The 14,360-nt window shown below is 34.3% G+C and overlaps 1 protein-coding gene across 14 annotated transcripts in view; it reads right to left on the bottom strand.

Annotated features, from left to right (window-relative positions):
• Window positions 1–14,360, bottom strand: part of SOX6 (SRY-box transcription factor 6) — a 757,470-nt gene that overhangs the window by 442,076 nt on the left and 301,034 nt on the right. For 2 of the 14 annotated variants that reach the window (XM_054523679.2, XM_009246559.3), the window contains exon 1: window positions 9,240–9,743. In XM_054523679.2, coding sequence (XP_054379654.1) covers window positions 9,240–9,244 — 5 coding nt within the window. In that variant the 5' untranslated portion in view covers window positions 9,245–9,743. 14 annotated transcript variants of the gene reach the window in all.

The raw sequence follows: 14,360 nt of genomic DNA, 5'->3' as shown, positions 1-14,360 counted from the left end.
AAAAAAATATCCCTCTACCTACCTGCACATGTATATATAAGTGACATACACATTGCTCTTCACTTTCTCTTTTAAAATATCTTTTAAATGGGCACCAACCCATCTTCAGCTCATGTGACTTGGCTGTCTACCCAAGAGGCTACTATCTTCTGCTTTATCACATGGCTTCATTTGAGCCACAGCTCATTTACTAAAAATTATGCTATTTCATTCTTTTAAGCCCACACCCGTGTCGTCTTATTTTTGGAACCCTAAGATATCAGGCAAGGAATTAACCACTAAACTTCATCCAATAAACCTTAACCTGTAATTAGGCTTAGTAATGTGTCTCTGCTAATTACATGCCTTTAACCATCTCAGTTCCATATGCTGGAAATTGTTAACTACTTTGCATCTTTAGAAAATTAGAAAAAATAAAACTTTCAAATCTAGATAACTTATGAAGGACATCCACCTAATTCATCCTGGTCCTTAGAAGAACCTAACTTACAATCTTAATCTTATTGGGAGTGCAGGGGTGAGGTGAATATTCATCTTATCTAGAAAGTTACACCTATGCATTTAAAAAGGAAAAACAAGGTTTCAGTCCTGGCTTTTTTCTGATTTCTGTTCCAGTTTTCCTAGCTGTGAAACAAAGATAATAATAGCTCTACTTTAACCATCTCACAGGGTTACTATAAGGCCTCAAAGGAATCTACTGACTTTTCATCTTTCCAAATATTGTGAGATTGAAACTTTTAATTGTATTTTTACTATGCATATCATTGAAGAAGATGGAAAAAGGCACCATTATAATTCCATAGTCATTTACTGCTCTAAAATAAAATGCAGATAAGTAAAAAAATGTATAAGATAATACACGAAAAAGTTCACTTGAAAGTATAACATGTAATAAAAACATAAGGTGCAATGTTATTAATAATGGCACCTTCTATGACCTCAAGTGAGACACTCTATAAATCCCCTCCTTTTAACACCAAAACATTTTAATTAAATCCTCTTTTTTATCTCCTTTTCCCTCATCACCAACAAAAAAAGTTCCAGCATAATCTTTTAGCCTTGGACTTAATTACAAATGCCAGCAAAGATTTACATAGAATACAATATAAGTATATTCTGACATTTCATAAAACCCAGCCATCCTCTCAGACTGACTTCATTTTCTTTTTCATGTTTTTATAACCTTTTCTATATTCTCCTGAAGGAAAACAAAAGTGTCTACCAATATTTTAGCAACTGGCAACACTATGAATATTTTAGTTATTGTTATCTACCTTAAAACCCTTCCATGTGGTCTCATGGCTTTTCTTTGCAAAAATACTAGGTATTTTTTTCTCAACTGTGTCCTAAATTTTTCCAGATTTTTAGAGCCCATTATAGCATTTCCACAATAAGATTATAGCCACTGGGGCTGCTCCATGAGTTTATAATTTGAAAGTTCAGTTCCTGTGTCCAGGAATACAGATTCCCCAAAGCGAGGACACAAAGTGACAGACTACACTGAAAAACAAGAAACAACAATGAAGAAAAGCTGTTAAATGTTTTATAGCTAGATATTAAGAAACAAAAACATTTCTACCACCACCCTCACCCCAATCTTAGCTAGCATCAAGTTGCATAATTTTCTCTAAACGGTATATCCAAACCAACCAACAGACTCTATTTTTATGTACTTTGCTTTCTCTCAATCTCCCTTTTTTCACTCTTTCTCATTCACTACATTCCTCTTCCTGATAACAACAACAAATATTTACTGACTGCTTATAATGTGCAAGACCGTGTGTGCTACATGCTAAGTAAAACATCCAAGAACAAAATGGGCCAGTCCGGAGTGAAGGACAGACACTAAACAAAAACCACACAGATACATAATTTCAAATTGCAATATCTGCTATAAAATAAAGGATGAGAAACAAGATCTTTGCAGGGAGACAAGGTTTGCATTGGAAGGAGCAAGGAGGGCTTCTCTGAAGAAATGACATTTAAACAGGGACCTGAAGAATGAATAGGAATCATTCTGATGAAGAGTGGAAAGAGGTGCATTCCAGGCGAGAACACAGCATTATGTGAATATCTTGGTGTAGAAAAGAATTTAGAGGGTCCAAGAAACTGACACTAGACCAGTACAGTAGGTGGATCAGAAAGAACGATTTGGGAGAAAGACAAGAGCTGAGGCTGGCAATACAGGGGTCAGATTTTGTGGGGCCAGGGTCTTTTATGTTAAGAATATTTTTGTTTGTTTAATTAAAGTATAATAGGAAGCCAAGAAAAAGTATTTCTTGGATCCCAAAGAATGGTAGGTGGGGTTTTCCCTACCATACAAGGAATATGGAATTTAAGCATATTTTTTTTAAGAAGCATGGGAATGAAAGACACAAAATGCATGAGTCATTATCACTAGCATGAAGACAGGGGGATAGAAAACTAGAAAAGGCTTCAACTGTATTGGTAATGTTTTATTTCTTATAAACACAGATATTTATACCATTCTTTAGACATTTTTATATGACTGAAATTTTCATAATAAAAATTGTTTAAAGAATTAATGAATGCTAAGAATTCACTGATTCATTTCCCTTCCCTCTTCTTCCTCAGGCTCATATCAAATCTTTCAATTTTGAGAAATTCAAGCACATAGAATTTAGAGATCTCCCCTCTTATATATCTTGTTTCCTGAGCCTTTATTCTCTAGACTTTTAGCATCAGATGTTAGGGGTTCTTTAATTAGCTTATCTTTTGTTTTAGCATACACTATAATCTTTACAGCTTTCCAACAAGTACAGAGTTAATATGAGGATTAAATGAGATTAAAAACAAAGCATTTAGCTCACAGAGCTCAATAAATGTTAACTATTTTTATTATTTCACTTACAATAATCTACTATTCCCAGTCTTAAATATAGGCCAGAACATTAGAACTAACAAAAGCTGAGTATATAGGACTAAATAGTGCTCTGGCATTTTGAATGCATGTATACTGTGTATTTTCACAAATACACACACACAAACACATGCACACATATAATGTAGATTTCCAACACTGAATTTTTAGTTTTTGAAAAAGATTTTTTCTGTGCTTATTTAAGCATTAAATGACAAAATGCTAATTTGAATTGTTTTTATTCCCACTCAAGATGTACACTGAAAGAAAATGTGCATTTGTTTGTGTGGAATTGCAATGTAAAGCAAGTTTAATATGTTTCCTAACTTCTCCTAAGTACAACAATAGTACATTGAAATGACTTATGATTACACAGAGTTTCAATAATATTCAATAATGTATGGTCCACATTATGCTTAAAAGGTTCATTTTTGTAATATGAAGTAATTTATGCAAAATCTCAATCTTATAGAATTGAATATTGACATCAAAATTTCTTCTATAACAGGAGGAGCAGTCTTTAGTGGAAGAACATTATTAAAATCATATCTTTTCACTTAATTTTCTTTGTACAAATAGCACAGAGCCTCTCATTTCTCTTTCCTTGCAATTCACAAATACCATAAAAGCTGTCTTTAGAAAAGTCCTTATTAAACATCATAATGAAATAAGTACTGAGACCCCAAAAATATCAGAACCTATAACAGTTTTTGTTAACTAGACATCTGGAAAATACCTCACTGAATCTTTACGTGAATATTTTACTTTAAATTATATTTTAATACCTAAGAACCCAGAACTTCCTCTTGTGAAAAAAACAAGAGAGTTTGTCACTGAAGATTCTTCAGTTTATATTCCTTGAGGTTTGGACTTAGATCGTTTTAGTAATCATTTCTCCATGCCCATTTCCTTGTTCTTAATCACAAATCTAATCATGTATTTTTATAAATATTCAAAATTAAATATATTTATCTACTTATGTAAATACTTTTTAGTTACTGTCTACCAACAGCATGTATAGGGATCTCATTAACAAACAGATTTAGAACTTTTTAGATTTGTTCCAGCAGCTTGTAAATTCATCTTAGACTTAATTGTTTAAATATATCAACATTCTAATCATTTTAAAAAGTGGACATAAAAGATTAATTCCAAGTTTTGTTTTACTTACCAAGCTCTGCCATTCCACCCCGCTGCCTGAACAATATTATCAGCTCTTTGGATACTCATTCTTGCTAAGTAAAAGCATATTTCTTCTCTAGCTGGATTAATAATCAACTTTCTAGATAGTTCATTTGTAATTCTCTTCTGGTTAACCCTTAGCATTACAGCAGTCTGCCCAACTCATGCTAATCAATTTATGAAGGTAGAAGGAACAGGGGAAATTTAATCAGGCAGATATCAAAAGGAAAGTAAAAATGAGGTACAGTTTAAATTAGGCCCAAAAGAATAATCAGCCTTACACTAAAAGGTATAAATCTTTGTTAGATATTACAAAAGCATTCAGGTGATAAACACAAGATACAAGATACATGAAGAGAAAAACCTAATAGGCTTACAGCACACCAGTCCAGTGCATACCAGCCCATGTTTATTGCTTTTTTATATGCAGATAAACAAAACTCAGCTCTGAGCACAAGACATACATTTTTCTCTTAGTAAAAAGGTCTGACTTTCAAATTCCAAATGTCTCCTCTCTCAACAGTTGTAGTGACATGGTCCCTTATCCTACAATAAATGTCATCCCAGGCTTCATGGCAATTTTCTGCAAATGCAATCTATAAACACTTGCATCAGAATAATCTGGGATGCTTGCAAAAAATATAGACACCTGGGCCCCACTTGACAAGTCCTAACCACCCAAGTGATTCTTACATACCTTAAAAGTTAGAGAGCCACTGCTCTAGGATCACCTTAAACTTACCTAAGAAGGACTCCAACACAATCCCTTAGAATTCAGAATAAAATTATATACCTTATTGCTAGTTTGACCTTGACCTTTTGTCTTCATTCCAATAACTAAGATTCCACCTTGTTTTTCTGTAGCTGAGTGCAGTAGTCCATCTAAAACCATAACCATTCCCTGGCCTTTTAGCTGGTTATACATTTCATATTTCTGGATGTGAATAAGCAAGTCCTATTCATCGTAGCGGGTGTGGGGCAGAGTAGTAAGGGTCTACTAAGATAGGAACAGTCTTGGGAGAAAGTTAATATAGCAGACACAATGTATTAGCTAAACGGTTGGACAACTGACACCAATAACTATACTCCATTATAGAAAAAAAACTAGAATCTGTTCTTTAACTCCACTTGTTGTCTATGGGTCTTATTGAGGCCTAGCTGCCTATGTCTCTAAGTACCACTTACCCTAGATTTTTTTTTCCTTTCTCTGCTTTATGAAACTCTTTAATATCCTGTTTTATGTATTTCTTCTATAAGGTCAAAAGGCAGACATGGCAGCCAGTGGTTTCACAAATTGCTACAAAAGGCCATGTTCATAGCCAGAATTAAGGAAAAGATAAAGGCTATGGAAAAAAACCCCATAAAAACCTAAAGGAAAACCCTTGAGAACTGGAATGACTAGTAGACCAAGTAAAATAAGATTTTTTAAAAATTGAAATTCTAATCATTTATTTTTTATTTTCATAGAATCTTTTAAGAAAGGTCAACAAAAAGATGATGATTCAAAAGATGATTATGAGAGAAGGTTAAAGTGACTAAAAGAAAGAAAAGACATTACTGAACTAGTAGAACTCAGAAAACAGATTTTTCTTGGCCACTCTACCACTTCCTAGATTTACGATCTAGACTAAGTCTCTTAACTTTTCTGTGCTTCAGTTCCTCATCTGTAAAATGAATATAATAAACCAGGTCTGTGTGTCTCATAGGGTTATTTTTATAATTAAACAGGATCGTGTTTATTAAAAAGCTTTGAAACTATAAATACCATATAAACATAAGGGATTACTGTAGCTATATAAATTGCTACTGTATAAAAGATTATAATTAACATCCACAGATAACTTAAAGCAGTAATATTTTTATTGTTTTATATTATTTTTATTTTATTTTATTTTAAGAAACTGGGTCTCACTCTATTGACCAAGTTGGAGTGCAGTGGCACTATCATAGCTCATTGCAACCTTGAACGCCTAAACTCAAGTGATCCTCTCACCTCAGCCTCCTGAGTACTGTATTATTTTTAAAGGAAAATATAAGCCATATACAGTGAAAAAGTAAATAGAAGTTTGTAGAATGTCTTTCCTAAGGAAATTTTAAGAATATGACCAATATTAGTTGGGGGAAGACTAAGGCAAAATCATCCCAAAGTATAGATAAATAATCAGATTAACCTGAGTTTGCCCAGTTCATACTTAAGCCTTAAGGTTCTTAACAGAAGGACTTCCAGATGAGGAAAGGGATAAGGAGTGATACTGGTGACATTTCTCATCCAAAACCATCTACCTAAAGACAGAGTTCAGACTGACTTGAAGAAGTAAAAGCTTGGGGTATTTGTTACATGACATTTGACTTTATCCAACATTGCCCTAAGATTCAATCAAGTGCCATGATTTGATTTAACTAGCTAACATGTACATGTTCAGAGGGAGAAAATGGAAGTTTTAGCCAGTGCAAAAATTGGTTGATGAGAGTTGCCCACATGAAGAAAAAAGGATTCTTAACTTAAAAAAAAGACAGTTTCAGTTCCATTGAAACTGAAGAATATCAAATTTTTAAAAAGTTCAATTTTTTAAAGTTTCAATAAACCATTCAATAAATATTGTTGAACATGTATAATGGTCTAGGCATTGTTCAAGACACTGGCGAGTATGAGCAACAAAAACAGTCAAAAATTACCTGCCATTATAGACCTTATATTCCACTTGGAAAGAAAGCCAATACATTTAAAAGATATACAAATTATATAGTATGTTCAATATTGAAAAAGTTTCTGGAAACAAATAGAACAGCATTAGAGAGAACAGGAATGTTTGGCAGGTTGCAATTTTAAATAGGATGCTCTAGGTAGATCTCACTAAGAAGACATTTAAGCAAAAAGTTGAAGGAGGTGATGAAGTTTGGTGAGATCATTATACTACAATCACGGGAGTTATTTTTCATCCATGTTAACATTTTTACCACTTTAATAATAAACAAGATATTCTTATAAATGTACTTTTGTACTATAATAGCGAAAAGCTATAAGTCACTAATGTAATGGTAAAACAAATTGTGGTACCTCCATATGATGGTATATGATGTAGTGATTAAAAATGTTCTCCAAGACTATTAACATAAAAAAATCAATAAAGTGAATTTTTAGATACAAAAATGTATATATGATATGATCCAATCTTGCAGAAAATTTTTTTCATTTGCTCAACAACTATTTTTTGAGTACCTTCTATGAGCCAGGCACTATTCTGGGCCCCAGAGAGAGAGCAGTAAACAAGCTAGACATGTTCTTTCTTCTCATACATACGTAGATAAAAGGCTTATATGAAATATACCAAAATATTACTAGGAAGTAAATTTCATTACGAAATAATAAGGTAAAATTATAAGTTATTTTATTTCCTCCTTTATGATTAAATATAGTCCCAAATTTCTAAATACTTTCTGAATGGTGCCAAAAACAAACCATGGCCTTTATATTGATCTAAACATTATAGTCCATATTTGTTTTGTGATATCTGTGTTTGCATAAAGCACAAATTTGCAGTCTTACAATATTCTGCCAAATGTGTATTGCATTTTTCAATTATATACCAATTTTTATGTCTCATAACACCTAATGAAATTGAATAACATTGGATCCCTTTCTACAAATACAAAAACTAGGAAAAATAACAGTTAACTAACTTACTACACTAGAAATAGTATTTAAATTGTAAATTATAACAATGCATATGAAAGTATCTCACACAGTGACTGGACCAAGAAAGGTTTGCAGATTCTGGATCCTATGCTAGTACCTTCCCAGTTCTGCTGGAGTTTGTTGTTGTTGCTGCTGTTGTCTGTTGTTTGTTTTTGACAGGGAAAAAAAATCTCCATTTATTTAAAATGGAGCGTTAATAGTTACCAAAAAAAATCTTATGTGAATCCCAGACCCTACCACGACTACCAGGTGTTAGCTTTATTCCATCTCCCCTCAACCACTAAAATGACCAGTAAACAAGTTAGACATGTTTTTTTATAATGCTTTTCCAGTCTTCTTTTGATTTCAGTATTTATATTTAAACCATGTAGCAAATGGCAGCTGTCTACCTCTAATTAGTCAAGTTGTCTTGGGCAAGTCATTTCAACTTTCCAGTCTCACTTTTTAAATTTTTCAAACATAAGATTTGGACTAGGAGACCTCAAAAGTCATTAAGCTCTAAAGTTTCATTATATTACTTTAAGTCTATGAGGTATCTATAATAAATCAAAGGAACACAGCTTCTCAAAAGAATAAAGGATACAGCAATAGGATGGTTGGCTAGAACAAGAAACAAAGACCAAGGATTAAAAGAGAATTTGAAAATCTCCCCAACCCCCTGGACCAAGTCCAGCTTCAATCACATAAAGGTTGTTTTGGGACTACAGAGAAGAATAAATATGAAGGTTTCTCAAATCATCAAGAGATGATGTTTTTGCTTAGAAAAGAAAAAGTACACTTGTTCCTATACACTCTCTAGTTCTTAAAACATACATACACACATCACCACCACCAACAACCCTAAATGTTTTAATATTGATATGGAAGGAAAATACAAGTCATTCATTTTGCTGAAATAAAGTATTTTAAACCCAGAAAGGGTGATTTGGTTTTGAGGGAAAACAAAAAAAAACAAAAAACACTGTATTCACTCTTTTTCTATTGCCTCCTCTGTATACAAACCCCAGCAGCTCTTAAATTTGTGGCATTTTCTTACGTACATAGAGAAAAATTTGTGTCGCTATTGCAGCAACATCTAAACAGTTTCCTGTAAACTTTCAGTGATTGAAGTCATAAAATTTATGATAAAATCCCGTAGAGTGGTGAAACAAATTTCTTTCATATTTATCATTCATTTTATTCAGTGTGCATTTGAAGGAAAACCTTTTAAGAACACCAATAACGTGAGAAAGCTAAAACAACTAAATTTATTGTTAAGTATCACATCATTGGTCCTTCTGGGAGTTCAGGAAGAAAGCTTAAATCACATTTCCTAACACATTGGAGAGCTTCCCAGAGATGTGATGGCCCACAGAAGCAAACCACCCAAAGCACACTGGAATCTCAGAGATGGTGACAAAGAAATATCGCTTTGTTTAATGAAAGCAGACTGGAGTTACCCTTTCATTTTATTTTAACAAAATACAAACTCTGTCTTACCCCATTTTTCTTCTTTCCTTCCTCCACCCACTCCTGTTTCACCTGACTAAACTGTAGGTATTTGTTCCATCACCTGACTTAGGGGCTGGCTAGAAATATTAGAAAAAAAACAATCTACTATTGTTACATGAGACAACAACCTTTCATGTCCTTGAAGCTCACCATGACCTTTCATCTTTCCTATCCCCAATGGTCTCTCCTAACAACTAAAACTACACTCAGTTGGGCTGAATTCCAGATTGTCATAAAAAGAACCCTGTCCTTTCAAAACAAAACCAATTTTTACACCAAGGTGGGGGAGAAACACAAGTCCATTGTTCCCTCACAGATGGAAGTTGGAGTTACTAAGGCAACTGCTCTAATCCTCCTTTTTACCACCTTTTTCACATCACTGGCCTATCAAGTATGCTACCTTTTAACTCATAAGCTCAAAAGCTGGTAGTCTAACTGGCTGCCCTAATTAGCTACGATTTTCACACTACAGACAACATGATGAGCTAATCGAAATTTGCAAAATAATGACGTACCTCCAGCAAATATTCCTCCTCCTGAGGCCCAGTCTTAGAATAACAATAATGAGACCATTATTAGAGAAGGGCATTAAAATGCTGCACTGCTGCTAAACAGAGAACTTAATTGTTCTGGTCTTGTCCATTGAATCAACAACCTATTGTTGTGGACTTGAAAAATAAAGGACTGGAGAATGGGTGCCATGATGATTGGTCTGTGCGGCCATACCGGCACTCTGTAGAATTGTTTTCTTTTGAAACTCTTGATGGACTAGTAGTTTTGTTTAAAAGTAACATAAAAGGCGATTGTCTGGATAAAAAGTCCTATTTATTGAAATCCTTAGAAGCAGTTGCATGGATTTTTTCGTGACCCCTGAGATAAAAACATAGTGACCATAATAACACCATTTGTAGAGAGCCCTGTTACCACTGCCTACAGTAACATAAGATAAGAGACAGTCTTTTCTAACTACAGTAGGAAGGAAGGAAGTACTTCTGAGCAGAAAACAAGAATGATAAAAGGTCAAGACTGGATAAAGCTCATTAATCACTGAAAGGGAGACTTTAAAAAATAATGCTAATTTAAGAATTCTGTACAATTGCTAAAGATTCAAGCACATGTAAAAAGGCACACAGCTTGTTTTTTCTTTTCTTTTCCCACTTTTGAACTTCTTTGGTTAAAAAAAAAAGAATTAAAATAAAATTATTATTAAATAACTAAAGCAAGATGTCTCAGGATAACCTGGAGAACAAGAAACCCAAAGGTTTCTAGATAATTATTCTTATGGTCATCCCCAGTCTATATTGAGAATAACAAAATACTGAAGTTAAAGGTTAACTAGTGTAGGATTCTTAGCTGTAGAAAAGCACTGTTTACACACTGTAAAAGTGTCTTCCATATGGGGCCACAGTACATGTTTTCTGTAAAGTCAAACCAAGATTTTAGTGTTGAATTGTGGAAAAGGGACGTACTTTTGCTGTTAGTGGGTATTTGGGGTGAGGGTCTGTTTGTTTTTTACCAAGTGAAATCTGCATTATATAAAAATGTATTAAATTGTAAACAAGACCTCTTGCTTCATTCAAACTGTGCTTTGCTTCATTTATCTTCATCTTGTTAGGCTAAATTAATTAACAATCTCACTGTTGCACACTTTCTCTTTTCATTACATCAAATAATGGCCGGTATATTAAGAAAGCCCTCACCACGGGAATTCTGCAACACTACTGCTAAGAAGAGTTTCTGTGTATCAATGTAAGAATATTCATTTCATAAGCATTTATTAAATATACTTTTATTGTTAACAACCAATTAAGCACCTAAATTCTTAACATGTTATCAATAGAAAGCCATTTTTTAAAAAAGCAAAACTAAACTAAAAGTTGCAAGATACTTTAAAAAGGAAAAATAAATCACATTGTATGCCCACAACCAGGTTTCACCATCAACTTTACCTAAAATAAGAAGAAACCCATGAAAATTTGACAGGTATGTTTTCACGGATACAAGACAATATTGCATAAAAGGTTTAAAAGACACACCCCAAGCCGTTCTGCTCCTTGCTGTGGAATGTTTAACGTGATAAATGGGATGATTAGAATTTCACTGGTAAATCCCATTATTTTAAATCTGTAAGAATGAAATTTTTAAACTCTTTTGTAAGTTTTCTTTTCAACCTGAAACTCTGTGGCATCTAGAATTATGCAAATGGACAAAACACTAAAGCTCTTTTTAATCTTTTCCTTGATCAACCAGTGCTTCTTTCTCCAATCACAGCTTTGTGCGTGATATCTTTCTGCTAGCATTTCTTATTTAATTAAAACAGACACTGACAGAAGGACATGGATTAGTACTGTAATGATGCATTTACTTAGATTAATCGGAGGCTCCTTTTAGAGTAATGGCTTAAACAAAGAACAAAAGGAAATTGTTATGAAACAGCCTTTTATCCCAGGCAAAGGTCGCATTATGAGGTTTTTAATTTTGTCAGCTTCTGTTATACTCTGCCTTGCTAGTGGAACATGAGAAGTGCTTTTACCCCCAATAAAGCCAGTTATTATAAAAACAGCCATTAAAGCTGCAAATTAAAATGTCTGATTTTTAAAACAGGTTACTTAGCTTTCAGAATATCCTAATTAGCATGTTGTACATTGTTGTGAGGAAAAGAAGACTAAATGCTAATGACCTACCGCCAGGTGACCACACTGCTGTGCACAATAATAAGGACCTTTCCAAGTAATATGATGAATTAACCAAGTACAGGTCCCCCATCTAACACCCCTTCTCCGAATACAGCTTCAGATGAATGGAGGGCCGTGACTGTTTGGATGTGTTCAGTAAGGCCCTACTTCTGTCCAGAACACTCTCAGCCAGCTACTTTTTATATAATCACTAAAAGGCAGAATTCTTTCTATTACAAAAGAAAGTAAATGAAATAGCAATACTGTATACAGTCTGAAGTTAGAAAAGGCAACAGTCATTTGACTGCAAAGCACAATGAATTAAAGAACCATGCCCCAACAAAACCAACTCTTTGCCTCTTTTCATCCAAACTTCCCCATCATATCCCTCTCCCCTCTGCCTCTTTAATAAGTTGAGCTTGCAGAGTATAAATGGAGTTAAGGTTTGAAAGCTCAGTCTTTGTTCATAGCACTGATTTTTACACCATGTTGTCTTTAACCAGCTCAAAGGTAAGTCGAGTTTCCTTTTTCTAAATGTTGTTTTTGCCTTCTGTTTACTGACTCCACCCACTGCTACTTCTCCTTAGTCAAAATTGCTCTCGACAAAGGATATATTGTCCTTTGCATTTCCTACTGTATGAACTTACCTCAATTACTTGCCTACTTGTAGGTATTTTCTGCTTTATCTTTCTTTATGGACTAAATGGTTCTGTGCCCTGTAAGGCTACTGCTATACTTTAGGTTAATATATGGACCTAATGGAAAATATCTCTAGAATTCCCCATAGAGGAAACATAATCCACTTTAAGTCTCACACAAATACTCCTGAGTAGCTTGCTCTAGAAATTTCTTGAAACCAACAGGAAATATTCTCATTGGAACAAGAAATCACTGAGGATCATCAGTGCCATCTGTCTTGTGGACTCATTTGAAAAGGAGGATTATTTGAGGTTGTATCAATTATATACAGCCACAAAAATGCTACAGGTTTAACCACCCCAAAACTTAGTGGCTTAAAACAATAAGCATGTATTTAGCTTATGCATCTGTAGGTCAGCTGGACATTTCTCTGGTTTTAGTTGAGTTCACTAACATATCTTGTGGTTGGCCTTGGCTGGGACAACTGGTATAATTCAACTCTGCTCCATATGTCTTATCCTCCAACAGGCTAGTCCAGGATTGTTCTTCTATAGTGACAGAAAAGAGCAAGAGTGTGACTCTACCTGTGTCACATAAGCTAACATCCCATTGGCCAACGTAAGCTAAATGACTGATCTCAGAGTCCAGTCGTGAGGAAAAATGCCCTATCAATATTGGAAGGGCACTGAAAAGTTTTATGGCAAAGGTCATAAATAGAAGGAAGGATGAAGAAGAACTGGGGTCTTTAAAGTATTCACTCTTAGCAAAGAGGTCAAGGTCATTTGATGACTCCCAAAGCTCATCAGCAGAAGCTTCTGTTTTGTTCCATTTTAACTAATGCTGTCTATGTAGCCACTCAAAATTGATGTCATTTTATTTTAATAAGTGAGAAAAATTCTTAAAAAGATAATTAACAACCCCATCACAGCTTATCTCCATTGACTTCCAATTTAAAAATTACAGCTATTAAGCTAATCCTAAAATGCGACCTATACAAGTTCACATTTTTGTGTACTGAATTATTGTGACTCTGTTATACCTTAATAAGTTTTCAAAACTACAAACTTTTTTGTCTCAGATGCTTCCCTTCCACTGACAGAAGTAGCTAAGTTTGAGGAGCTATCTAATGGATACTAGACCCAGAATTTTGTTCATTAGTATATCTTAGAAAGTACAGACAGTTTTATTCCACAGAATACCAGAAAACAGTATTTCACACCCCTTTACAACAGCAGATATAGCCACAATAGCAGTGTTTAAAAATAAAAATTCTTTTGAAGTCCAATCCCTATCACTTACATCTCTATGCTTCCTCCAAGAGCTTTGTCTGTGAAAAAGTAATGCAAAGAAAATTGGTCTGAGGACACTACATGAGAAGGTGCCCCAGAATAAGATGATTAAGAAGCTAATTTTAAGCTTTGCAAATATTCTGTTTCTACGAAAGATCAATGAGGAAAGTATCCATGACGATTGCCCCAGTTTCCCAAAGTTAATCTAACAGAGTCCCTAATGTAGCTTTAGGGATATATCTCAAGCCAGTTACCAGTCTTTCCACTCACAGACACACATCCAGCAGGAATAGGAGTGATTACTGGGCAGAATTCCTAACCCCTGTGGCAAGGGAAATACTATCCCATTGCACCACTCAACAATTATCCCTCTGAGCAATTAAAATAACCAGTGAAGTGGGTCTCCAAAAGAAGCCTTCACTCATTCCTTCATTTGAGCCAGCCCTGACAATGAGGTTGCCAAAGCTGGCACTAACACCCGAGGAACAAGAAATAAAGGCCAGCAA

This window comes from Pongo abelii, chromosome 9 (genome assembly GCF_028885655.2).
Source record: "Pongo abelii isolate AG06213 chromosome 9, NHGRI_mPonAbe1-v2.0_pri, whole genome shotgun sequence".
Taxonomy (NCBI): domain Eukaryota; kingdom Metazoa; phylum Chordata; class Mammalia; order Primates; family Hominidae; genus Pongo; species Pongo abelii.
Note: the sequence above shows the minus strand (reverse complement) of the source record. Positions and strands in the feature narration are given on the sequence as shown.